This window comes from Thalia democratica, chromosome 4 (genome assembly GCF_965202585.1).
Source record: "Thalia democratica chromosome 4, ktThaDemo2.hap1.1, whole genome shotgun sequence".
Lineage (NCBI taxonomy): Eukaryota > Metazoa > Chordata > Thaliacea > Salpida > Salpidae > Thalia > Thalia democratica.
The window spans coordinates 49,078,653-49,105,654 of record NC_139168.1 but is presented as its reverse complement, the minus strand read 5'-3'; the positions used below and the strand labels follow the sequence as shown (position 1 = coordinate 49,105,654).

Sequence of the window (27,002 nt, the reverse complement as noted above, 5' to 3'; positions counted from 1 at the left end):
AGTTGTTTGACTACTAAGCTTTATTTACAAGTATTAATTTTTTTTAATTTTCTAGCTACTATATGGTAATCTAATAAAATTTATTAAATTTTAAATAGAAATATTTTAAAGGTGAAAATGCAGAAAAGTTTAAAAAAAGAATGAGTAGAATGAGTATCACAGCTAAACAAGCGAAAAAACTTCAATTAGAGACCAATGATAAAGAAGAGTTAACGACAGGAAAAATTCGTAAGCTGTCTAGAATGTCTAGGTTAATTTTTACACTGTGTATCTTTTTATAGTTTTTAAATAATAACTAATATTTATATACTGTTTTGTATATTTATAGTTTATAAATAATTCATCAGTTGTGTTTTATAACAAATTTTCTGTTTTATAAGTTGATAAATATATAAAACAGTATATGATTGCTAGTTTGTTGTTTTTATTTTGCAGTTTAATTTGGTTACGGGTGAAACTTTTTTTAAATGTAAAGTAATTGAAACTATTTAGCTAAAATTAAATTTTTCACAAACTCATAAGTATTACTAGTTTTTTTTTCCTTATTTATATTATTCTGAATAATTTTATATAAAGTTTTAGTTTAAAAGCAAATTATTTTGGTACTCAAAATATTATTATCGTTTATAAGTAAATAGAAACCTAATATAATGAACAACTTAATATTTATACAAACTTTAACAACAAAATTAAACCAAACATGAAGTGTAATGGACTTTCTTTAAAGCTTTTACTGAGCTTCATAACAATTTTAGAATGTTGTTAAAATTCAGCTCAATTACTAAAGTTTCAATGTATAAAAATCTTCAACTCTTTAAAAGGTAAATAAGAGAGCTTAAAATTTTTTTTTCTGATCTAACATTTTTTTATTAAAACATATAATATTATGGTTTTAAATGGTTTATTTAAATATAATAAGAATAAATCTAGTTAAATAATCTACATCTATCTCTAAAATATGTGTATAAACAACCAAAATACTTGAACTTTGTTTTACCTTTTGCTTTGTTCGACATAAGTTTAGACTTAACTGAGCTGTTCAGAGTTTTTGTTGAAAAGAATATATCTTTGTATTGACATTAGTTTGCAGTTCCAATACAGTTCGGCATACTATGGCCTGTCAATCAAAAATAAATGTTCATCAACTTGTTTTAAATGTAAAGCAGCTTATTCAAAATAACCGTGGTTTATCTTTTAATTAACGAATAAGCTTTTGACTTTATGTGTGCTAGTTTAATAAATTAATTATTATGGTTAGTTATAAGCATTTAACGATGTCAGTTACATATAAACGTTATAAAATATTATGAGAGAAAACTAAGCAGTTTTGACTAATAGTTAGTAACAAAAAAATGTTTTAGATCCAACTCTAAAATGAAAAGAACTACACAGTTTGAAATGAACAATGAAGCTCAAAATGAGGCAAGGAAAAAAGCTTTAGAATTGGAAAGTCTTGTTTGGAATGATAACCTTTCTGATAAAGTGTGTTTTTTAAATAATGGTTTAGAAATAATCGTATACTTTTAGTATAGAATACATGTTATTTATCAAAATTTTGTAGTTGTAGATTTTTATAAAAAAAATTTTAAGTTTTTAAAACAGTTACTTCTACCATAGCAAGCTTTTAGTTTTACAATAGTTTTTTAAAAAGAAATAAATAAGATAACACAAAAGTGTAAGATAATACAAAAAAATGGTTGACCATACTAAGTCGATCATCAGACCACAAGCTTCGGCAGGCTGAGACCGGTTTCGTCCTCATTAGGACTCATTAGTCAGACACAACTGAAAAACTTACAGTTTCCAATCTACAAACGGTTTATTGAGCTTTTGCATGAAGCAACCATCTTCTGGTATTGATCAGTGACGTCAGCATTGTTTTTTGCCGTGCAACGTTTAATACATTGTCCACTTGGCAAGACATCTGGTACACTCGTATGAAATACAATCAACAAAATTTTTTTTAGTATTTACGAAACCAGTCTCAGTCTATCTAAGCTTGTGGTCTGATGATCGAATTAGTATGGTCAACCCTTTTTTTAAACTTGAGCTTGTCTCACGGCATACGAATGTCCAGACTTCTGCTCTGCAGACTTTCGCCGATGTTTTTGTTGATAATATAAAATAGTATTTTACAAATTTATGTAAATGTTTTTAGCTTGTTTAAGATAGTAGAGCAAAATATATTTATGAAGTTTTCTATGTTCACTAAACATTTTGCCCTTTTTACAACATAAAATTAAGTATGTACTAATACTAAAAACTATATAAAAAAAAATTGAAAAAAATCTTAGACATGAAAATAATAAATTGAAATCAGACGGCATAAAATAAGATTATATTGAAGAAGATAAATATATATGCAAGTAAAACATAAAGTTTTTTTTGTAAAATATTCAGATATTAAATCAGGTTATGTAAAAAACCTTTTTTATAACCAACGCATTATTTGTTGAACAATTATGTGCTTTTCAGTTTTCATAAAGGAAATACTTTATCTTATTTTTTTGCGTGCAAATAATTAAACAAACAAACTTTTTCATATGTTGAAAAACAAATACTGTGAGTTTGTTTGCTGTATAAGATATTTAAACAAAGTAAGTACAATTATTCTGTTTTGTCATGATTGTCTGTTAGGAATACAGATAGTAAGAAAGTTTTACAAGCGTAGTAAGTAGCTGATTATATGTTTTCTTACTTAAGTTATATGAAATTTTACCACTACTGATCATTAACTAGCAATTTAAACTTTTTTTTGTTAAGACAAGTATTTCCGAAGTTTATTCATCTGAAGATGAAGAAATTGATAGTTTAAGAGAAGAAGAGGAACAAAACGAATCAATCAACTGGATACAAGACGGAGAACTTGAAAACTGTCCAATAAAGTTGTTAAAACCTTTTTTTTTTTGCTTTAAATTAGTAAGAGTCTTAAAACAAAAAAAATCGAACACCGTAATAAAATATAGTCGTTTTTTTTTTTGATAAATATTTATTTAATCTTATATCCTGTTATATTTATTTGTTACATTTATGCATATTTAACATGAATGAGTAAAAAAAATAAAAATATGTTTACAACTTAAAGAACTACAAGAAGTATAGCTTTAGGTGGGATATTTGAAAACTAAGTTTTTCTTAAAAGCTTTTATAGAGGTTATTGTTGATTGTTGTGTAATTTATGAAAAAATAAAAATCTTTTAAAAACAACTTTGTTAGTGAAAACTTAGGTTCAATAAATACTTAACATTATGTTTTAATGTATTGAAAAATAATTTTATTTCAACTGTTAATTATACACTACCGAATAAGATTTATTCTTATTAAAGGTAAGCTTTACTTTGATGTGATAGTAAATTTTTAATTATCTTCATAAATATTTGAATAGAAGTAAGTACAGCTTTATTTAATGGCATTTTTTAATATTATTATTCGGTCATATCTTTTTGGTCGATGAAATGAGAATATATACAACTTTCAGTATTACTAACTTTTATTTTTTCAACATTCATTGTATTGTAAAAGGGGTTAAAAATAAGCTTACCTGCAAAAAATTTAAAATGAATATGTAAAAAGTAGAACTTTAGAAAATTAAAAAGACTATTGAGAAACAACAAATACTAAATCAAAACCACTTATAGTGCAGATTTTTTTTAAATTTTTTCAAACTGCTAATAGACATTGATATTTTACTATCAAATAAAAGTTCTTGCGACTAGTTACTATCTTTTTTCGTTTGTGATAGCTTTTAGGCAGCTAATGTTTCAAGTAAACTTCAAAACTTTACAACTTATTCACTTGAATAACTTGAGTTCTTACTAGTTCTTTATTGAGGTGATATGGATATAATAGTTAATCTAAAAATTTAGTTGTCTTGTAGTACAAGCTTTACAACATTGAATTTCAATATAAATTTTGAATTAAAAATGTCCTGCAATATTCATACAAAACACCTGGTAACTCAGAAAATTTTTGTTATCAAAGCTGTCTAGAAATTACTACGTTTTTTAAGAAAACTGTGTACAAATAATATTAACAGTACAAGTAGTTATATAAAAATATAGTCACAAACAGATTATCATACTTAAAAAACAGTTTTTTTTATTTTTTTAGCGAAAACTATTAATAACCTTTTTTTTATATATCGCTAAAATCGTTGTAAGCAAAAATAATTGAAGCTTAACTTAGTGAAGTAAAAGTTTAAATAAAATAAAGATTAGCCATTTACCAAGTATTATAAAATGCATGAAGAGTTCACCTATTGAATGTTTTTCTTAATGTAAATTCATTTTGAACAATTTTTTTAAATATTTTTCTTCTAGTTATATCGAAGATGATGAAAGAAAATTTTGGAAGTATTTGATTAAAGAACATTTATTCCCTCTTAATGAAAATAAACAAGAGCAAAAGCGGATTAAAGGTTAAAAATTGTTTTATCTAAATAAACATCCACTTAACGTTTTTAGTTAGAAATTTTTTTTTAACTGAGTAGTCAGTATCAAAAGAAAAAAAAAGATTTTTAACCAAAGTGACGACAAAACCTACATATTTCTCTAATTAAAATAAATGTAGATAAACTGTTTAAAACGCTGTCATAAACAGTGGACAGCTTTGAAACTTTATATTATTTAATTCTGTTCTTTTTGCATTAAAAACTCATTATATAGCAAAAAAACTAGGGTTTTTTACTGTGTTTGTTTTTAATTTAGTCAACTTATAATTCTACTAACACAATCATTTTGCTCGATCAACTGAATTCAATTTACAGTTATTGTTTTATTTGTTTACTTTATATAATTTTACAATTCATTTCAATACACACAACTTTTTTTAGTTAATTAAATATGTTATTATTACGTTTAAAACTCATTAGTTTACATTAGCTGTGTTTGATAGTTTTACTCCAAGTAACTTTGACCAAAAAACAAAACAGATGAATTGAGAGAACTGCGCAACAAGGCAACAGGTGCTTATTATTTCGCTAACGCACTTTGGCTAGTTTTAAACTTTGCTCTGCAACTAGCTATAACAGATGTTGCCATTACATTATACATCCAAGGAGAAGAAGTAAAAGTAAGTTTAATTACACTATTCCAATATCAGACCAATATTAATCGAGCTGAATTAAAAGTTAGATAACATAAGACTTTATACTTTTTTTGGTTCCCGAATTTATTTATAAATAGTGTTTCACTCAATTAATAAAACTAATGAAATTCTCAGTTTTATAAATAAATTCGTGAATCAATAAACTTGTATTCTTACCTTTGATTCAAGTTGAAAACTTTGATTGTTACTCTTGAAATAACCTGAAAGTATAAAAATAAAAACATTAAGTTTTATTCATTGTATTTTTTCTTTGTCTTGTAAGCAGTACTCTGTTCTAGAACTTGGCTACCATTTACAGTGCTTCCTCGCTAATTTGGCAATTTTGAGCAAGCTTTTTTCGTTATTATGGCCAAATAAGAACAAAATATCGTTTTTTTAATTGTACACTTTTTTTTATTATGCAATGCGTATCTTACAACGCACATTAAAATTTCTGTTAAAGTAATTTATATTAATTTTTTACAACAAATCAAACAATTACAACAGACAAAAATAAACAAAAAAAATCGTCGATAAAATTTAAATATTTAACTTAACGAAAACAGATCATACCGTAAACAATTTAATTTGTGTCGATTTTAAGTTTTAAAGAGAAAACATTGATTTTAGCTTTACTAATTATATATAATTTTAAATTAAAATTAATCGGATTAGAACGAGATCAAATACCTCGGGCCGGATTAGCGAAGATGCACTGTAATATAAGCAACTAAAGGTTTTTTTTTGTACTTTTGTTAAAAATAGTCTATAATGTAAGTAACTAAAATATCAAATTTTAATTTAAAGTTTTTGAACAGGGCATTTAACACTTTAACTTTTTGTTAAAAAAAATTCTTATGAGTAAAAGTTCAATATTATTTTATTAATACAAAGCTGACAAATATATATATATTTTTTTTTTTAAGAATTTTTATATTGTCATCTAGCTATTTTAAAACTACTAACTTTTAAACAGTATTTAAAATGTTTGCTTTTGTTTCATAAAATTATTTAAAAGTGAAATAACGAAATTAAAAGTAAAAACAAAAGGACTTTATGTTTTTTTCATATAAACTGACATTGAATCTTATTCAAAAGGTATACGTGTTGACTATAACTTAATTTGTTCAAAATATAAAAGTTTTAGTTAACTATAAATATAAAACCAATGGGCAATTTTGTTTTGTCTATTTTTAGAAAAATAAATATACACTGAATATCTTTTTTTAGAATATTTTAGCTAGATACTTTTAAGAAAATATTACTTTAACACTAAAAATATAATGCAGAGTTGTTTAAATAAACGTATTTGTCTCATTTAATCTTTTCTAATTTATTAGTAGCTATAAATTCAAAAAAATAACTCGGCATTTAGAAAAACGTTAAGGGAGGTTGATTTTTATTTAAATATTTTGTTGCCTTTTTTATTTATACATTTTTTAATAAGCCTATTGACATCTTTAACTTAATCCTCAATGAATAAAATGTTAAAACCTTTAAAGCTGTAAATAGTAACTGGTAGCTTGATTAAAAGTCTATAAATAATTCTAGTTGTAAAAATATTTATATATCTCCTTATTGACTTAAATTGATGTTTTTATGAAGTATTCCGACTAAAAACTGTTGCTTTTAAATATTTAAAAAATTCATAAAGTTTTCAAAATATTTAAAACTTGATACATTTATTATAACAGTGTATATTCTAAAGTTCCTTATAAAAGAGCTTACAGAAGTTCCATAAATTTGGACTAATGTAAAAATCTAAAAATTTAGACTATAGATTACCAACAACCACCCAATAAAAAATTGAAACTATTTATTCTTCATTAAACCTTTATTAGTATTATATATATAATAATTATATAAAAAACATCTATTCTTTGTTTATTTACAACTTTTTTAGCGCTTAAAGCGTCTCTTCAGAGCAAAATTAAAGTTTTATTAGCAAAGTTTTTTTTAACTACAGAAAAGAATATTGTGACGTATCTAAATGTATCTAAATCTAAATATTGTGACTAAATGTTTGAACAAACTTAGTTAGCCTATTTTGATAAAATTATTTTAGAACAAGTTAATCTATGCTTTATTTTGTGCTGTTTGTTCTTGTTTTTAGTCTTATTTGTTTCCATTTTGGTTATTGTATTTTTTTTTAAATACATATTTTGGTTATCGAGGTAGGGTTGTTTTCTCTTTCTTTTCGTTTGTATATTCTGCTACTTTTAGTTTTATTGATTTCGTATTTTTCCAAGTTACACAAGTTAAAATTTTGTTTTTTTTTCTGGTTTTGTTGTAGTTCTGCATAGTACCTCCCATTTTGTATTGTATTTTTTGTAAATGCAAACACTTCAATGATTTTTTTTAAATTGAACTTAAGTGTACAGGTTTTTGTTGCTTAAACTAGCAAAAGTTTGAATTTTTTATGTCTATAGGTTGGGTATTTTGTTTACAAACTAGTTTGATGATGAAACGCTAACTTTGTTATGCAAATAACTTTTTATTTGTTTTTCTAGCCAATTTAATAATCTGTTCTTTGGAGTGTCAACAACAGACAATACTTATTTTATTTGATGGGTATTTTTTTCGTTTTAACTATACCGTTTAACTTGCCCAGTTTAGACCATGTTGACAAATATTTTAAAACTTTTACTTTTAGTAGTTTATACATAAATGCATGATTTTGTTTTCTTGTGTAATCCATTATCCTAACTGTCAGCTTTTTTATATTTACTAAATGCAAATTATAATTAATTACTTCAAAACGGTTTTTTTCTACAATAAACTTAGTAAAATACATACATTTATATCAATAAAATGATTGTGGCAAAAAGAAACATGAAACATATGTCCATTTTTTTTAATTCTTAATTTTGAAATAAACTATGTATATATATATAAAAAGAATTAGACTTATTCAACTGAATCAGTCTTTACTGATCCCACTTAAAAAGGCTTTTAAATACTTTATTTAAAATAAGAAAATCATAAATATAAATATTCTTTTATGTAGCATATTGCTCTAATCATCACTTGTTTGAATTAGAAATAAACACTCGAATGTACAGCTGTGTAAATATGCAATAGTCAAAGAGTGTTCAACTAGAGTTTAATTTCTAGCTTCATTAAATTATGTAGTTAATTAAAATGGTAGTTGTGTAAGTATCAAACTTTTACAGTTTAATGGACTTTGTACCGTGTTTTATATAAATTTCGCATTTTCACTGTACTTTTTAAACTACTTATCTGAACTTTAGATAGGTCTACATAAGCAAAAAGTTTATCATATAGACCTATATACTTATAAAAACCTTATTTTAATCTTAGTTCTTATTTTTCAAATCTTTGTTTTATCTTTTTATTCAGCTAAAAATATTTCTTTATTTTTTAGGATTTTTAAAAAGTGTGTTTTTATTTTAAACTTATTTGTATTATAATACTATGGAATATAATAGTTTAACAGTTGTATTGAAATATGTATTTTGGTATCACAAACCGCTATCAAACATGATTTTTATTTTAAACTTTTGTCAATATAAGTTTAAAGTATTGTTTATTTAAGAACAAAAAAAAACGCTCAAAAAGTTTGTTCAAAGGACCTGGTATACGGAAAAACCTTTTGGTTATCGAGTCATACGCATGAACACTTTAACGTCATGTCCAGGACAAGATTGTTTTTAAATGAAATACACTTCATAAGCAGTGGTGTTATTTACATTAATTAAAACTGCCAGTAAAACTATTCTGCCATATTCTGCTTTGATAACATTAAAAAATAATAATAACAAACGATAAAATAACAATAATTAGAACAAAAATAAATTTGAGACTAGCTAAATATAGAGTTTTAAGTTTTATACTAGTATAAATTTTAATAGAAATTTCATAAATTACTAAAATATTTGAATACTGTCAAAAAAATTTGATTTTTTATATTCAGATACAATTAAAAAGTTAGTTTGTTCAAAGATATTTCCGTAGTAATGTTTTAACTTTTATATAAAACACCAACAGATAAACCCTGTTTCGTTCATATTCCTTTCTTTTTTCGTCGTGGTGTTGTTAATACAATTTACTTGCATGCTCTTCCACAGGTATATTTATAATAATTAAGTAACCTTGTCTATTTTTAGACTTTTTTATTCATAGGTAAAGATAAAAAGTATTATACTTTTTAAATTAGTTGCTTATGTTTTAAAACTAACTTTTAAGTGTTGCTTTTAAACAAAATTAATAAAGTGAATATATAGATTCTGAATATATCTATTTATATAAGTTTTTAATTCAATAAGAAAAGTAATATTTTAACTTGTAAATTTTATTATTTTCTCAAAACTTTTCAATTCAAAAATTTTTTTTTCCATCTAAGAAAAATGTATAATCAAGTTATCCTTTAACATTAGGTGGTCGACAGCTTTACATGAGCTTGCAAGAACGACACTCTCTTGGAAAGATGACGACAGCATCATCAAAAATCGTTCTGAATATCAGGTATTAGAAATATTTTTTATAATTAATACTTAATTTAGAAATTTATGCTACTTTGTTCTTAGTTTCAACTGTGCTATGTAAGTTTTATTTCACAACTAGAGCACATCAAAGTTTTGGTCATCTACATGTGCAAGATATGTCTTAAAATTTATTTTTAAGGCAATCATTTTTAAATGTAATTTTCTGAAAAAGTCAATTGTACCCAGCTTTTGAAAATTTATGAAGCATTATTTTCCATAGTTTTTAATAAATTATCATGTATACTGTTTTTCTACGCAAGTATATAGTCTTTAATTTTATCTTTCAGTCTCTTAAGTCCTTAGCTCGTCAAGAAAAATTTATATTTCAAGTTTATAAAAAGAAATGACTAGTTTCAGTTACGGTTGTTTAATTAGTTTTAGTTTACACAAGTTTTTTCATGTATATAATCAAAGTAAGTTTATAGTGTTCGAAGTCGTCAAATTTCTTTTATTATAAACTCTGTTTCGCTTTATATATGAGTTTAAATCCATGATATAAATTTTTTTTTGTCTTATTTTAACAAAATATAGAAAATTGTTTTTAAAAACATGAATTTTTTTTCAATTTTTATACACAAAACTTGGCTTAAAACTATACTTAAAATGTTTAGGTAAACTATAAGTACATTGCATTTACTGAATTATTTTTAGTTTCTACTCGTTACTACAAACTTAAAAACTCATATTAATAAACTTTTATGAAGTTTATTTTTTGAAGGATAGATATTTTGACGTTTGCAGTAAATAAAACTATATGTTATACAACAGTTGATCAAGTAATATCCACATTCATTAGTTTACGTTTTTTTGGCTATCTTTCATCAACAGTTTTTGCAAGTTTTAAGTGAAATTAAAGATAATGTAAAATAATTGGTTAGCTAAACCGTTAACAATAACTTTAAAGAAGACAAAGCTAAATTACTACAATGTTAACAGTAATAGTTTAGTTTATTGGACACGATAAAGAAATCGACTCTAAAAAATATAAAGAAATACCTGAATTTGTAGTATAAACTATTAAGTACTGATATATACTACTTTACAGATTCTTCACTATATTCAAAAATGATATTTGTTGTATATTTCGGTACAAAATAAACAACTTTTTTTTTACTGTAATTTTTTTTAATTTGTTTCTTATTTGCGATTATTTTTTACATTTAAATACTTATTCTATGAAAAAAGATATTAATTGAAACAAAACTGAGTTTATCATTTAGTCTCTAAAGTTTATTTTCAAAGCGATTTTCGATCATTTATATATAGAAGCAACACTTCTTTTTTATATTGTACGAACAAAAGCACTAACAGTTATAAATTGTTACATCCTTTTTTTTAATAAAAGTACTGACTATAATTATTCATCTAGTTCTAATTTAACATATAAATTGTTTAAATTTTGTAATAACCTTATTTTACCTTGAAAAGCCAAAAAAATAAATAATTTTCTTATAATTTTTCAAATAAAGCAGAATAAAAAGACATTTAAAGTGAAATACATAAAAACAATTGTTTCTAACTTTCAAGATAATGCAAGATAAAAAGCAATATGAAATGAGGAAAAAAAAAGAAAAAAAAATTAAACAAGAGCAAGATGTTTATGGATACGGAGGAAATGACGACTTCCATGCTAACGAGAAAGAACCGAATGTTGCTTACAAGTATGCTTTATCAAAACTGATTATTTTTAAGATTTTTATTAAAAACTAAATTATGAAAATTACATAGACTTAATAACTTTAAAAAGTTATGAGATTAAAAATATAAGATTTTTTTATGGCTGTAATTTCAGTTAGGTAAAAAAGCTTAAAAAGATCAAAAAGCAATAAACTTTAAAAATTATTTGTTACTAATCAAAAATTTATTAGTAACAATAACTTTACAACTAGCTAAATACCATAACTAAAATTTTACCATTAGGAGTGCCTACTCTAACCATGCATATGAATCAGACAAAGGTGGAGATACAGACAGTGGAAATCAGTCATTTGATATAATCAACACTCAACCTTACAACCCGTTTTCATCGATTTCCAACAAACATTCTTTGTTAGTTGACATTTAAGTAGATTTTTTTATTGCTGTAAAACAAGTTTAATGTTTATTTATAGAATAAATAAGAGAAAAGTAATAATTCGTTCATTAGTTTCAAACTAAATAGGTTTATTTACTTATTTCGAATGTTTGTTGCTGTAAAACTTGTTTAGTGTTTATTTTTTAAAGCAGAAATGAGACGTAATAATTCTTACTTTATTTTCAACCTAAATAGGCTTAATCACTTATTTTAAATTCTTTAACTTAAAAATGAATACTTTTGTTGAATACTTAATGTTAATTTCTTTAACATTGTAAAATTAGCTTTCAAACAAGTCAATTAATTAAACAAAACCAAAACCTTTTCTCAAGTAGTAATAACAAACTAATGAATACGATTTGTACAATAAATAATTTAAAGCAAAACTAAAACACTAATCGATTTTACATAGCTTTGATGATATAATTATATGTCAATTTTTTTCAATATTATTTTATTTTAAAACATTTTTTTTTATAACGTGTGAGAAAGAACTTTTTTAGTTTTTTTTTGGATGTGGAAGAAGGCGTACATGAGTTTTAGTAATTAGTTTTTCAAAATTTAAAACCTACCAGCTGTTTTATTGTCAGATTATACACTAAGTATATAACAACGATATATCTGGAATTGTGCTTTATTTAATTTTTTATATGTTGGTATATGAAGTTAAGTATGCTTTAGAACATCATTCCTGTTTAGTGTCTTCATCTTTATGTATTTAAGTTATTTTCGATACACTCACACTTTTTATACTATTTAGTTTTGCTTGATTTAGAAAATTTTATAAATTCTGGTAAGTCTCTGTGTGGTTAGCAGATTTCTCTGTGTATTATTAGTCCTTTGTTTTTAGAATTGACTTATAATGTCTTTTTCAAACCACTAAAAATTGTTTTACTTAGGAGTTGAAAAATGTTTACAAAATCTTAACTGCAGAAAGAAGTGTCAAATAAGTTTTATGAAGCATTTTTACATGCTTCATAAATCTTAGTCAAACTGATAATAACAGGCGAAAAAGTGCTTTCCGTTTAAAACCTTTTGTACCTTTAAGAACTTTTGAAATATACGTTTAGTTTAAAAAAACGTAATAAGTACTAAATTACAAATAAATTTTGTAAAATACTTTAGATTTCACAGTACTACATATTTTTTTTTAATGTTAAAAAACAATTACCAACATACTTTGCAATCTTTTTTATTATGTTATACAGCAAAGATTAACTTTTTTTTTTTTACTTATTTCTATTAAAATCTCCCATCGATAAGGATTTAAAAACTGTTTTTATTTTCATTTGAAAGGTTGCTGCAGTTGATGCAAAAATTTTTGTAAATAATATGTTTACAATGCGATAAAATGCGTATAAACAATAATAAACTAAAAAATTGTTGAACTGAATAATTTAAAGCTATTATATTATCTAGACCAGGGTTTCCCAAAGTGAGTTATATGGCCCGCTTGTGGGCCATTTCTGAAATTTAGGGGGCGTACGTTGCAAAGGGAGCAGTGAGTATTAAATAATGCCATAAAGCAATAAAATAAACTACATTAAATATTCTGAAGTTTTCAGTGAATCACAAAAAAAAAGGTCATATAGGTTAAAGGTGGTATACTAGATACTCTGGAGTTGATTGCAAAGAGCAAAAAAATATCTTAGGCGTATGGGCGTATGTAAAATTAAATAAGAGAAGAAGCCATGTATGTTTTTTTTTTTTTTTCTTCAAAGGGGGCCTTGTGAAAAAAGTTTTGGAACCCCTGATCTAGACTAAGTAAAACATTATCCAGAATTTTAACTAAATTAAGCCTTAAATTCAAAAACTTTATTGAAACTTAATTTCTTACATCATTTAATTAAATCTATAAACTAAAGTATTTCTGAGTATGTATATAACTCTTTGTTAAACTAGAGCTTTTGAATTTTTAGAACAACTATCTAAACTAACTTTCCTGAAATTTAAAAATCTAAAAAAAACTATATTTGTATTTAATTTACAGTATTTCAGATAATATTTACTATCAATATCACTATTTTTACTGCTTTTAAATTTTAAAGAAAAAAAATGGGTTTTGATTCACCAATGACGCGAATGGATCGTCAGAGTGTCATGATGAAAACCGATATATTTGCAATGGACGAACCTTCAAAAGCTCCATCTGTGAGCACGTCTGAAGTATCAGTGAAAGTTGAAAACGAACAACCACCAACACCCCCAAAACGCAAAAAAAATACTTCAAAATTGTCTACAAACAGCTCTATAAGATCAAACAAAAGTGGTGCATCGCTGAAAGTTAAATTCAAACTTCCAGAACCATCTAAAAAAATATTAAATGATTCAAATTTAAATTCTGATGATGATAACACCGCATTTTAATTTTTTCGAATTATTTTTATGATTAATTAAGTTTATATTAATCGCTTCATGTAAATTAAAACTATAAACTATCACTGTTTTTTTAATAGTTTAAATCTAAATGACAATTTTTTTTTCGAACTCTAGCTATAGCTTTTATAATTTTCCTTAGCATTTATTTAGAACAGTTTTCTTTTTTTTTTACTTTCACAAAATTGTATAACTAACTCTTAATTTAAAAACATGCACAAATTTTATGATTGAATTATATTTTTAAAGAAAATAAATGATTTGTATAATCAATTTTTTAGTATAATAACATTTCGGTGAATTTTTTTTCTAACTTGAAGCATTTGTTAGAATTCTGTCTAAACAATCGTGAAGTGCACGTGATGTTTACTTTGTTTAATTTTTATTTATTATCATATTCTACGCAATTATAAAACTTTTTTCAAGCTTCTTGAATTACAGTGCAAAGAAATTTTTTTTTTATTACCGTAGGTTAAAATAGTTTAGCACAAAAAAAAATTTGTAAGGAACTTAGCATACCTGAAGGCTTTTGTAGTTTACGCATTAATATTAGTTTTATACTTCTACAGATATTGTATTTTACGTAAACTTTTTGTAAAATAGGCCCTTTATTTTTTTTCTAAGTTTATTTAAAAGTCTATCACTTTAATTTTTTAATAGATCATAATATAAACTTTATTTATATTAAAAACTAATTTTGAAAACTATAAGTTTTAAATGAATACTTATTTATAAACATCTTATCAATTTGTTTAAACTAATTAAAAAAGTTAAAACATAAACAGTTAAGTATTTATACTTTGAAAAAGTTCTTAATTTAAAACTGTTTTAAAAACAGTTACAATTAATACTCTAAGTGTCTTTTTATGTTTTAATATATTACCTTTGAACGATTTACATTACATTTTATTATTCCAATTTATAATGTTACTTTATGTCATATTAAATACTAACAAAAATATTTTTAATGCCTGGTTATTCCCTTTAACATATTTTAGCAGTCAGAGACCTTTTAAAAATGCTTATTAACTGCAACCGAAATGTGTTTTAATACATGCTTTTAATATGTTGGTTGTACACATTATCGTCTGCAATTGATTTTTTGGGCTAAATTAGGCGGCTATAGCTTTCGTTTTGATGATCTAATATCTACGAATTTGTCATTGAAAAACAAGTTAACCTGTATCTTAATATCAAATCCATTGTTTTCAAGACTCCTTAGTCTCTCCTCCGTGCTTGATCACATTAAGTTGTCCACTACTTCCAAACAATCATTATGATATATCCTAAATCTACTTTTGATAGTATCCTTTTTTTCTATGTATAAGTCTTGTAAATTTCTAACCTATTGATACTAATAATTTGTACGTTTTTTCGTAAATTCAGTAAGATTTAAAGCAAAATTAAAGGAGTACCTCAATTTTTTTTTGCTAAGATGAGTATAATAAAAAACGTATACTAAATTTTGAAACCAATCAAAAACACCTTTTCCATAAAACTGGTTTATTTAAGCAATGTTTTTCAAAATTGAACTAAACTCTTTTTCAAAATAAAGTATTTTGTTACCGAAACAAATAAAATACTATATAAAAACGAGTAACTTTTTTTATGTTGCTGAGATACTTTAATAAACTTAGATATATCGAATTTTATAAACGTTGAAGCTGTTTTGTACTTTATTTTCAGAACCAGTAAAATACTTGATATGTTTTTTTTACAACACAAAAGCATCTCCTTTATGTTTTCACAAATATTAAAGCCAGTGTGAGAACCTTCTACTTCCTTACAGCGCAAAGCTCGGTGTTTGTACTCAAAGCTTTCATTTAACCAATGAGCTGTTAAAGAAAGATATGATGTCATTGAGTTTAAACTTACCCATATGTCACTTGAAAATGATAAAAACGAAGCTTTTGATATCTCAATTTGTATCTTTACCTTCTAATTATCATAAGTCTAAGGAAGCATTGTATCAGTGAAGTACTTATAGCTCGAAATCAAGTAACCTGACTCTACAGCAACAAACAACCTTGATCGCTAGTTAACAAAAATGGTTAGTTGTCCATAGCAATCATATTCTTTTTTTAATTTTGATTGCTTTTTGATCGTTTGTTTTCCATTTTTTAACAGGGCGATAACTCTCAATATTAGCTTACTTCATTGCTGTTAGCTTCTTTTGTTTTGGAGTTGGGGACAAACTATCGCTGACTGCTTTATTGGATGATGATGATGATGATTTTCTAGCCTCTGAAATTTGTCTTTTATGTTTTGAATTCAAATTCTTTAGTAAAGAGGAAAGTGCTGTACGAATAAGAATTAAATGTTTTAATGAGTATATTGCAAAGACTGAAAATTGCATAACAAGGGTCTTCCTCCTTCATGTTCAAATTTTTTCATGCAGTTGACATTTTTTATTTTGGATAAATAAACTATGTAACTGTTAGAAATTTATTTATTAAAAATAATATGATTAGTCTTATATTTTAACATTTTTACAGGGTTGCCAATGAAACTGTACTGAGTAATCTGGAGTTTTATAATATTTTTATAATTTTTCAAAAATATTAAAATTCAAGTTTTTATCAAAAAATATGATTATAAAAAATTGAATTATAAGAAGTTGAAATTAACTAAATCTTACTTAAATTAAAATCTAGAATATATGTTTTCTAAAATTTTAAAAGTTCTTAAAATTATATAACTATCATGAGTTATCCTTAGTATCCTGACCGTGTGTGAACCTTGTTTCTAACTACATACTACATATTTAAAAGAAGAACCAAATCATATCTCCCTATATTTATTATAATGGACTAAAAAAGTTTTTCCTACGCTAAAACGTTTTCAAACTTGCATCAAAAGTAGATTAAATAATGGTAAATTAAAATAATATAAGTACTATATATAAAATTAAGATGAGAAGTTATTAATTTTTAGATAAACTACTGTATATAACTGCATTTTAACAATAAATGATTGATAAACTAAAATTTTATTAGTCTGTTTCGCTTAACTAATTTTATACATATATTAAATATTCAAACCACAATAGTCTAAGCATATAAAACTAAAAGACGAGCGTGAACTTAGCTTGAAAGCGTTTTTTAGGAATTTTATAAAAAGTCCAATTTTAAGACCCAATTATTTTCCTTATCTTAAGAGCTAATTATAAACTTTTTTTTTATTCTAGAGAACGGTCTTTTTTCTTTAATTAAAAATTATCCATTGAGTTAGGGTTTGAGTTTTTGAGTGGGGCCCATTTAAAAATTTTGTTTTTTTTTCTATTTTTTTATTTATACAACCTTTTCTCAAAAAACAATAATTAATTTTTTTTTTCAACATACTTAACAAACTGAGTTTAATAATGTTGTAAACTTAAAAAAAAAATTTTTTGTACCACAAGCCTGAATAAACTTTTCAGAAAAATTCCAATTTTGCACGGTTTTTGTTTTTCTGATATACAACCTTTTTTGTAAAAATAAAATATTTTTTTATTAATTTTAATTTTCAACAGATTTGTATAGTTAGGTTTTATGATGTTGTGATATTTTTTTTCCAATTCATTATTGCTTTTAAAATATATGACCCATACAAGTTTTACCTAAACTCTTAGCAACGCTATTTCTAAAGTGCTAAGAGTTTAGGTAAAACTTGTATGGGTCATATATTTTAAAAGCAATAATAAACTAGGAAAAAATATCACAACATCATAATACATAACTATACCAATCTGTTAAAAGTAAAATTATTAAAAAAATATTTTATTTTTGCATAAAAGGTTGTATATCTGAAAAACAAAAATCGTGCAAAATTTAAATTTTTCTGAAAATTTTATTCAGGCTTATGGTATAAAAAAATCGAAAAAAAAAATTAAAAAAAAAGTTTACAATATCATCAAACTCATTTTAATAAGTATATTTAAAAAAAAATTGAAAAAAAATATTATTTTTGAGAAAATGTTGTATAAATAAAAAAATAGAAAAAAACACAGAATTTTTAAATGGGCCCTACTCAAAAGTCAAACCCAAATTTAATGATTTTTTTTTTTAATTAAAGAAAAAGGACCGTTCTCTAGAATAAAAAAATTAGCTATTAAGATAAGGAAAATAATTAGGTCTTAAGTTTGACTTTTTATAAAATTCCTAAAAAACGCTCTCAAGCTAAGCTCAAGCTCGTAACTGAAAGAAACTGATCGCGGAAAACAAAGTATTTCCAAACTAAAGCGGATTTAATTTTTTTTATTAGGATCTGGCCGGATCCGGTTCCAAGTAAAAGATGGCCGGTTCCTGGCGGTTTCGGTTCCAGATCATTGATCCGGTAGATCACTAATCCACATTCTAAAATTTAAAAGTTACTTGTAATGTAAAAATAATATAATCTTACAGACAATATTAAAGTAATATATTACTCATAATTTATTTAAAAAAAAGGTTTAAATTTGAATTTTTATGTGCAAATAAATAAATTTTTTGGTGTTGTTGAATGAAATACTTTACTTTTAAAACAAATAAAAAATATACATTGTACTAGGAGGCAAAAAAAAAAGAATTACAAACATAAGATCTCAGTTTAAATTAAAAATTATGATTACAATCTTTATTTACAGTTGACTTGTATTTTTATTACATGTATGGTATAAAAGAAAAATGAACTAAATATCAACTTTAGTAACTGTTTGAAGTAAAAAATGCAATACAAATTAAGTTAAAACTTTTTACATTTAAATTAAAACTAGAATTTTACTGTTGCAAAAATTAACATAGAACATTGACTTTGGAAACTGTTTAATATGATAAAACGAAGTACAACTGTAAACAACATGGGCTTATCATAAATATCAACTAAAGCAAAGATCTAAAATAAATAAAAAAGATAAAAAATTTAATAAAGAAAAAATTAATTCAACATAGCATTAAGGTTTTACCATTAAAATAATGAAAAAGAATTAGGTTATTAACTTTTGATTAATTTTATTATAAAATGTACTACAATTGCAAAAAAATCTTTATGCTTTTAAACCACAAAACCAAAACTAATATGTTTTTTCAAGTTTTAATGGAGAAATAAAAACTTTTCGCTGGTCTTTGGAAGCAATCGATCGATTACGATTTTGCTCGTACAAATTACAATGTAATTAAAATATTAATGTATAATTTAAAATCTCCAAGATTACACAGAAGGTGGTAGTGTGGAAAGATATTATTATAATTAAATAATTTTAGATTTTTTTATTTTAAAACTGTAAGATGCAGTAGTATTAAGTTATTTTTTATCAACTAATAAGGCGATAATGAGATGTAAACACTTAATCGATTAAAATTTTACCAAACAATGAAACTATAATTAAGATACAAATACTATAAGGAGCTGAAAAAATAAAGTAAATTCAGTGATCTACCTGATCTATAACAATAGGATCCGGCTAGATCTCAATCCGGATATAAAAAATCTGGATCTTTGATCCGGTAGATCACTTAACGATTGATTTAACATACCTGGGAGATTTTTAACTAAAACCTTGGGATCTAATATATGTTAATACTTTTTTTTTAACTACTAATGTTGACTTACACTTCAAATACATTAATTAAACAGTTTACAAATTATAGCCATAATGTAGTTAATAATTAAATAAATACCGTGTTCAATTTATTAATTAAAATTAAAATAATTTTGTTACAGAATAGGGTTATAAAAACATAAGGTCTGTGGACGGGATCCAGCTCAGGCTAGATTTTTAATTATGATAATTTGTATTAAGCGAAATAAATTAAAAAATTTTTGAATAAAAAATCACAGGTATTATATAAATTAAACTGAGAGTAAATTGATTGTGCCAATTCTACGGTTATATTTTTATAAATGGGTTTATGTTGCAACGCGCGCCCTAATCCCTCTGGAATCAATTGTCATACGATAAAAACGACCTGATAAATTCAAACCTAAATCAATTCCCATCCGATCAAACGCAACCTGAGTCATTTCCTACCTTATCGATTCTTAGTTAAAATAAATCCCGATTAATTAACTTTCACCTAATTATTAGTTTTTCTCAGCGTCAGTTTTGTAAAGGTGTCACTTTTCCAAAAGTCTTTTTCTATGAAATTTAACATTTGTATTTCTTGTACTATTTTAATTGAATTAGTTAACATTAGATGGTAGCTATTCTAAGTGTAAAAAACTAAAGAAATAAACCGCTAAACAAAAACTCAAGGTATAGCAAAGCAAGTAATAAGCGATTTTTAACATTTTTGTTATTTAGTCAAATTAATTTTAAAGAGGCTAGCAGTTTTTTTTCAACTCGTTAAGTAAAAAAAATATAGATTTTGATACTTAAAAGTAAGCATTCAACTAAAACTTTCAGCTGTTACAAAAAAAAAAAACTAATAAAGCTTTGTCTAAATATTCTGTTACATAAACTTAATTGAAGAAAAAGTTACCTGAACTGCAGTATTGCGTAAATTTAGCAGTTGTATACGCTACAGATTTTTAACATAAATCGTACGTCTAGTCTTTACATATTAAGATGAAAAAAAAGTGGAAGTTTTAAAACCAACAGATTTAATGAAAACCAACTTATAACAGTGCTGCTTTAGAAAAAGATTAAAGGGAAATATCATAAAAAAATTAAAATTTTTGTTTTGGCAAAAACGATAAGGAAAGAACAACAAGACCGTAACTAGTAACTACTGTTTATAATTTTCTATCAAGAACTTCGACTAAGTTTAAAAACAATCGCGTGAAAAAACTTAACTTTTATATATTGTTTATTGAACGACAAAAAACGCTCAAAATGTTTGGTCAAAGGAGCTGGTGCACGAAAAAACCTTTTGGTTATCGAGTCATACACCAGAACAGTTTAACGTTATGTCCAGGACATATAGAATAAAAAAACATACGAGGTTCTGTTTTATAAATATTTTACTTTCTAATTGTTCTGCTCTTTAAAGAAGTTTTATACACTTGGTTCCTGAATAAAAAAAAAATAAAAAAACAGTCAAATCATAACATTCTCCCTGATTTCAAAATATATTTTCCAAGTTGCTTCTTTGTGCGCTTCTACTAAATAAAAGACATATTGTTATATTCATATTATCAAAATTGCCCACTATGTACATGATTGAAAAATTAGTACCAAAACCAAAAAAAATGTTGACTTAATTAATATGAAAAGTTACTGTTTATAATCTTATTATTAATAAAAGTTGAATTTTATTACAAAGTTATTCAAACTTTTTAAAAGCTGTTCAAACTAAACTAAAAAAAAATCTGTGCTCAAGAGGCTATAGTTTTTTCAAGTCAAAACACTTTATTTTTCTATATTTGGAGTTTTTTGATTAATAATTAACTTTTTAGAACAGTTAATCTAACTTAAAAGTAGTTTCTTTATTTGTTATAACTTTTTTAAATATCCTTGTGTTGAGTGTCCTGCAATGCAATTACTTCTTATACTATAACTTCTATGCACACATGGATGAATTTGAAGATGTTTTGGTTGCATGGCCTTTAACTTATTTCTAACAAACTAGTAGGAAGTAGAACAAAAAATAAAAGCAAAACCATAAGAAATAAAAGTTATTATTTTAATCAATTAACATCAGTTATTTAATTTTAAAATTGTCTTTTTGATCATGTGTTCACCACTAGTTTTTTTTTTCTTGCAATGTTTAATTTGAGAGTTTTTAAAGCAGGCATATATATACTTAACGGTCACATATAGGATTAATTTTATAAGTTTTTTAAGGTAAAATTTAACTAAGAGTAGTAATAGTCATTAAGTATTGTAAAGAGTATTTAAAGTTGCTATAAGCTTACCCTAACCCAAGCTAGTTTTGAAATTCAAAAAGCTAATTTTAGGATTGATTAAAAAATTTAAAATTAACTCAGTTATTTGTATTGTTTTTTTAAGTTATTATGTGATTTTTGGGTAATTACTTAGAATGATGTTGCACCAATATCAAGCTGAAATAATATTGTATTCAATGTCTTTTAAAGCCATAATTTTACGCTAAATATTATTATGTTTAATCTAAAAAGATACTTGGTTTCAAACAAGCTATAAAATACACAGTAAGAACTAAAATTATTTGTTAAAAACTAAAATATTTATTTAGTTTTATTTTACAATATTTTAATAAATGATTTCAATCTTTCAAGAATTTATTTTACAAGCTAAGTTTTGGTCAAAGACCTGGTCAGTGTTGAAATAAATCTTATTCCAATAGAATTCTATTTGAATAAGATTACTATTTGTGATTCTATTTGAATAACATTTATTTAAGCACTGCCGTGGTCTTTGACCAAAACTTAGTTTGTAAATTAAATTATTAAAAGAATAAATTCATTATTTCACCTTTAGTAGTTGAGATCTCTCTATTTGTTTTCTTAAAACCAAAACATGTAATATATTGTAATCAATATAAACTATTACGTTTTTAAATTAAAGCAATTTAAGTTTAACTTTTGTTAGTTAATGACAAATAAGTTTAATTTTATTTTTGTACTTACTTAGTATTAATTTTTAGCCTAAAATTATGGTTAAAAAATAAACCAAATGTAATAAATTCAGCTTGATATTGGTGCAACATCATCCTAGGTAATTACCCATTTTTGATAATAAAAAAACTCAACTTGCAATTAGTCCTATTAAAAAGACATTGAAAAGGCCTTTTGTATAATCAAAGATTTAAACAAATATTTTTATTTATAAAAATTAAGTTTTAATTTTATATGAAAGCTCTAAGTAACAACAAGCCAGTTTTTACAGAATTTAAAAATATCATTTAATTGATAAGATAATTTATATTTTGGTGAAATTTTATGATACAAAAGTATTAAAATTCACTAAAAATCTATCTCCCACTTCATTTTTTAAGCAATCTTCTTTAAATTTTCAGGTAATGTTCCTTATATTGTAAGAAAAAAAACATTACTTATAAGTTTTATTAGTTTAAAAAAAAAATTATGACAAAAATTAAAGTCTTTTTTTCAAAAGAAGGTACTTTAACTTAAAAATTTTTTAAGTCCAAAGCTAAGTTTTTTTGTTTTTGTATAAAGATAAGACTGAAAGTTTGAAGAGGATTGCTTGAAAAATGTAGAAGATATATTTTAAATTAAGTAGGCTTTTTTTGCTGTTTTAGTTTTCCCTTCCCAAGGAACCCATTATGTGTCCCGACTTCACCAGTCATGTCTCATAAAATAACTTAAAAATTTTTTAAACAGTAAAAATCAATTTGAAGCTTATTAAAAACTCTATAAAAATAGGTCAACTTGTAAAAAAAACATGGCTTACCCCCTTATGGCCTTGATGCAATATAATCAAATTTAAATGATTTGTCGATTCAAATATGTGGAAGGAATGTTTATTTATTTATTTATTTGTTATTGAAATCAAAAATCATAATTAGATTGTATCTTTTATTGTTTTTGTTTAAAGACCTCAAACTTACAGGAAATGTCCTATATAAGGAAATTTCTTAAAACTGTTGTAACTGCTATTGCACTTCGAAAACTTAAATTGTCTTCAATTTGGTATAAAATTCATAGCATAAAAAAGATTTAAAAAAAAAAGTTTATCTCTGAAATAACATTAAAACTGATAAAAAAATTCTACAAAATGATAATTATTTAGATTAAATTTTAGACTGATAAATTTTGGAAATAATAAGGGGTGCCACACATTCAGGCTACTAATGATAACTGGATCTAACTTAAGCTAGTTTGAAATATAATTACAGCTAGACTCAAGCTTATTTGAATATTATTTGCATAATTGAGGCTACTTATATGGTTGCCACACATTCAGGATCTCAAAACAGCAAGAACAACACAGAATATTTTGAATTGTAAAACTCCAGATGACTTATGGTAGTTTTGTTTTTTATTAACAACTCAGGTAAGTTATAGCTTTTTCAATAAGTTCAAGACAGATTTTTTCTAGAATTCAATTGAGATATAGTTCAATATATTGTTATTTTATACACATTTTATTGAAGAACAAAGATTATTAAATTTGAAAAGTTGAAAAGTATTTTTTAAAGATAAAAGAATTCAGGACGACTTGGGACAGTTTAATGTCAATCAGGACATTTGTTTATGACTCAGAGTGGTAACCCTGGTTAAAATATTTTTGGAAATCTCACATAGTTTTTCAATGAAATAATTTTCAAAATATGGTTGGTTTGTCTAGCTTTATGTGACTTGAATCAGTTTTTTGTTACTCAGGCATGTTTTTTATTGCTCAAGGAGTGGTAACCCTGTAAGAAATAGTAGAAACTTGATATTATATGAAATTAACTTCTCTATTTCAGTAGAATATTTTCAGAAAGAACATTAGACTCTACAACTTCATCTGATATATTTTTAAGGGAAATTAAAAAAGATGAAAAATAACTCTTAGTTGTTCTTAAATTGCTTCCTATGATGTATTATAAACATCTTTGTTATTATACTGAAATTAAAAATAAATGCTAAATTAGTGATAAAAATATTTTTTTAGCCTGTATATTTCCAAATAATATTAACTTATTCAGTTGATTGGAATGGTACATTTAAAAGTTGAATGTTAAAATTAAAAAAAAAATTATATGGGAATCCTATATCAGACTTGCCAAAAAATAAACCTTAAAAAACAAGAAATTTGAGAGTTAAAATAAAAAAAAACTTTGAATACTTGTATTTTTGAACAATTTTTTCTTGTAAAGTTGTGAAATTTAGATTAGATACAAATAATATAAAACACATTTCAAGTAGGATTGTAGTATCTTTTTAATGTTTTATTTAATATTTTCATACCATTTAAGACAGTTTTTTACCTTGCAATTAATTTTATACTAAAGTATATTAAAAAACATCTGTTAAAAATCTGGAAGAAATTCAGAAAACCTAGAAAAACTTGGCAAACTGTTATACATACACTCTCCTAGTTTATAGGTTTTAGACTTTGAGCTTTTAGGAAGTTCTTTATGTGAGTAAAAAAATTTTTCATTAATTTTACAGAGTATACCAAAATCCTGGAATAACCTGACATTTGATACTTTTTGAATAAAAATAGAAATTTTGATTAAAAATAACTAAAAACCCAAAATTTAAAAGAATTTCCACAAGTAAAGTAATGGCATTTTAGTTAGTTACTAACAATAACTACAAATATCGTTTTTTTTTCTATCATTGAAAATTATTAAAAACTGAATTTGAAATAGTTTTACTGTATCTTTTCAATGTTTCTATATTATTTAAGACATTTTTATCTTTAACCTCCATTAAAAATAAAAAATAGACCAAAAACCTTGTAATTTAAAAAATTTGGAAGAGATTCAGAGAACCAATAGAAAATTAACAAAGATTGTTTGGCAATTCTTATTTAAGATTAATGTGAAAATAATATTGAGAATGAATAATAAAAATAACTATAGATAAAATTTCCTCAAATACAATTTTTTCTTTCTAGATTGGACAAAAATGATCTGGTTAGATCCTGATTTCAAAAAAAAAAAAAAGAACTTGAATTGGCTGTAATATAAACTATATAATATATTTTGACCTGGATTGAATTGTGTTAGGTTTTTAATGTTCTATTGTAGGGGGTTGAACAGCAGAGTAAAGTAGCTAAAAGTAGTTTTAAGTCTATCAGGCTACTTAATTTCCATTTATCCAGCTATAGTTTTACTTCTATATATCAGGAGTTGAGACTAATGAAGGTTAAAAGTATGGCATGGAAGCATTTTTTATTATGAGTGGGTTACAGCTCATAAAAGTCTAAACCTGCAGTCTGCAGACATAGTATGACTTGTAAAATAAAACTTCACTAGATAATCTAAGTTTCAACGTGAAGATAAAAAAGTTCTTAAGTGTATTTCATGGGATATTCAAAACTTAAACTAGATATTTGAGTTTATATAAAAGAGTAAAATGACAACTGCAGCCTTAAAATATTTTTATTTGTTGAAAAAAAAGTCTGTGAATTTTGTCAGTTATATTTAAATACAAAATGTGATAATATTTTATATAAATTGTTATTTATATGATGATATTCTACTATATGTCTACTATTTGTACCGATTTTTATTACGGAATTACAAAAACAGGCATTGTTTTTTAGATTTTTCATTTACCATGAATGGAATTGCCACAGCAAGACTTACAGAAGAAAGAAAAGCTTGGCGCAAGGATCATCCTTTTGGTTTTGTGGCTAAACCCACCAAAAATGGAGATGGTAGCATGAATTTGATGAACTGGGAATGTGCTATTCCTGGCAAAAAAGGAACATCCTGGGAAGGTGGTCTTTACCGCTTGCGTATGCTGTTTAAAGATGATTATCCTTCATCTCCACCAAAGTGCAAGTTTGAGCCACCATTATTTCACCCAAATGTTTATCCATCAGGTACTGTTTGCTTGTCTATTCTAGATGAAGAAAAGGACTGGCGCCCTGCTATCACTATCAAGCAAATTTTACTAGGTATCCAAGATTTACTGACCGAGCCTAATATCAATGATCCAGCTCAGGCAGAAGCTTATGCTATCTACCAGCATAACAAGAGCCAGTATGAGGATAGAGTTAAGTCTCAAGCTAAGCAGTTTTGGAGTGATTAAACATTTTCTTTGTGATGAAAAGTTTGTAATACTTCATCATCAATTGAAGAGTGTTGTTTAGGACATGTAAATTTTTGAATATTTTTTATAGGAGATATATTTTTTTATTATTCCGATTGTTTTTGGTAATGGTATTACATGTGTTTGATAAACATAGTAATTGAAAAACATTGTAATAAACTTTATTCCATCATTTGGTAATATTTTTTTAGTAGTCATAATTTTTTTCTTTAATAAAAGTTGTATAGCTGTATATACTTAAAGTATGTTTAAAGTTGTAAAAAACAACAAAATTTTTATATTTGTTAAGAACTTTTAGTACTTTGTTTCCTAAACTCCTAAAATTCTTTTTGTTATCACCATCTCCATGAAAG

General features: G+C 24.7%; 2 protein-coding genes across 2 annotated transcripts in view; both read left to right on the top strand.

Annotated features, from left to right (window-relative positions):
* The window catches only part of LOC145833420 (chitin synthase chs-2-like), a 29,352-nt gene extending 17,697 nt beyond the window's left edge, over positions 1-11,655 (top strand). The window contains exons 22-30 of the mRNA XM_082940599.1: positions 112-250; positions 1,362-1,482; positions 2,764-2,885; positions 4,320-4,417; positions 4,931-5,070; positions 9,094-9,173; positions 9,483-9,570; positions 11,118-11,251; positions 11,511-11,655. Of these exons, the coding sequence (XP_082796725.1) occupies positions 112-250; positions 1,362-1,482; positions 2,764-2,885; positions 4,320-4,417; positions 4,931-5,070; positions 9,094-9,173; positions 9,483-9,570; positions 11,118-11,251; positions 11,511-11,655 (1,067 nt within the window). The remainder of the gene's footprint in view (positions 1-111; positions 251-1,361; positions 1,483-2,763; positions 2,886-4,319; positions 4,418-4,930; positions 5,071-9,093; positions 9,174-9,482; positions 9,571-11,117; positions 11,252-11,510) is intronic.
* Positions 11,656-26,127: 14,472 nt separating this feature from the next.
* Positions 26,128-26,821, top strand: LOC145835192 (SUMO-conjugating enzyme UBC9-B-like). The gene has a single exon (XM_082942756.1). It carries the CDS (start codon positions 26,152-26,154, stop codon positions 26,626-26,628), a length of 477 nt encoding a protein of 158 aa, XP_082798882.1. The 5' UTR covers positions 26,128-26,151; the 3' UTR covers positions 26,629-26,821.
* Positions 26,822-27,002: the final 181 nt, after the last annotated feature.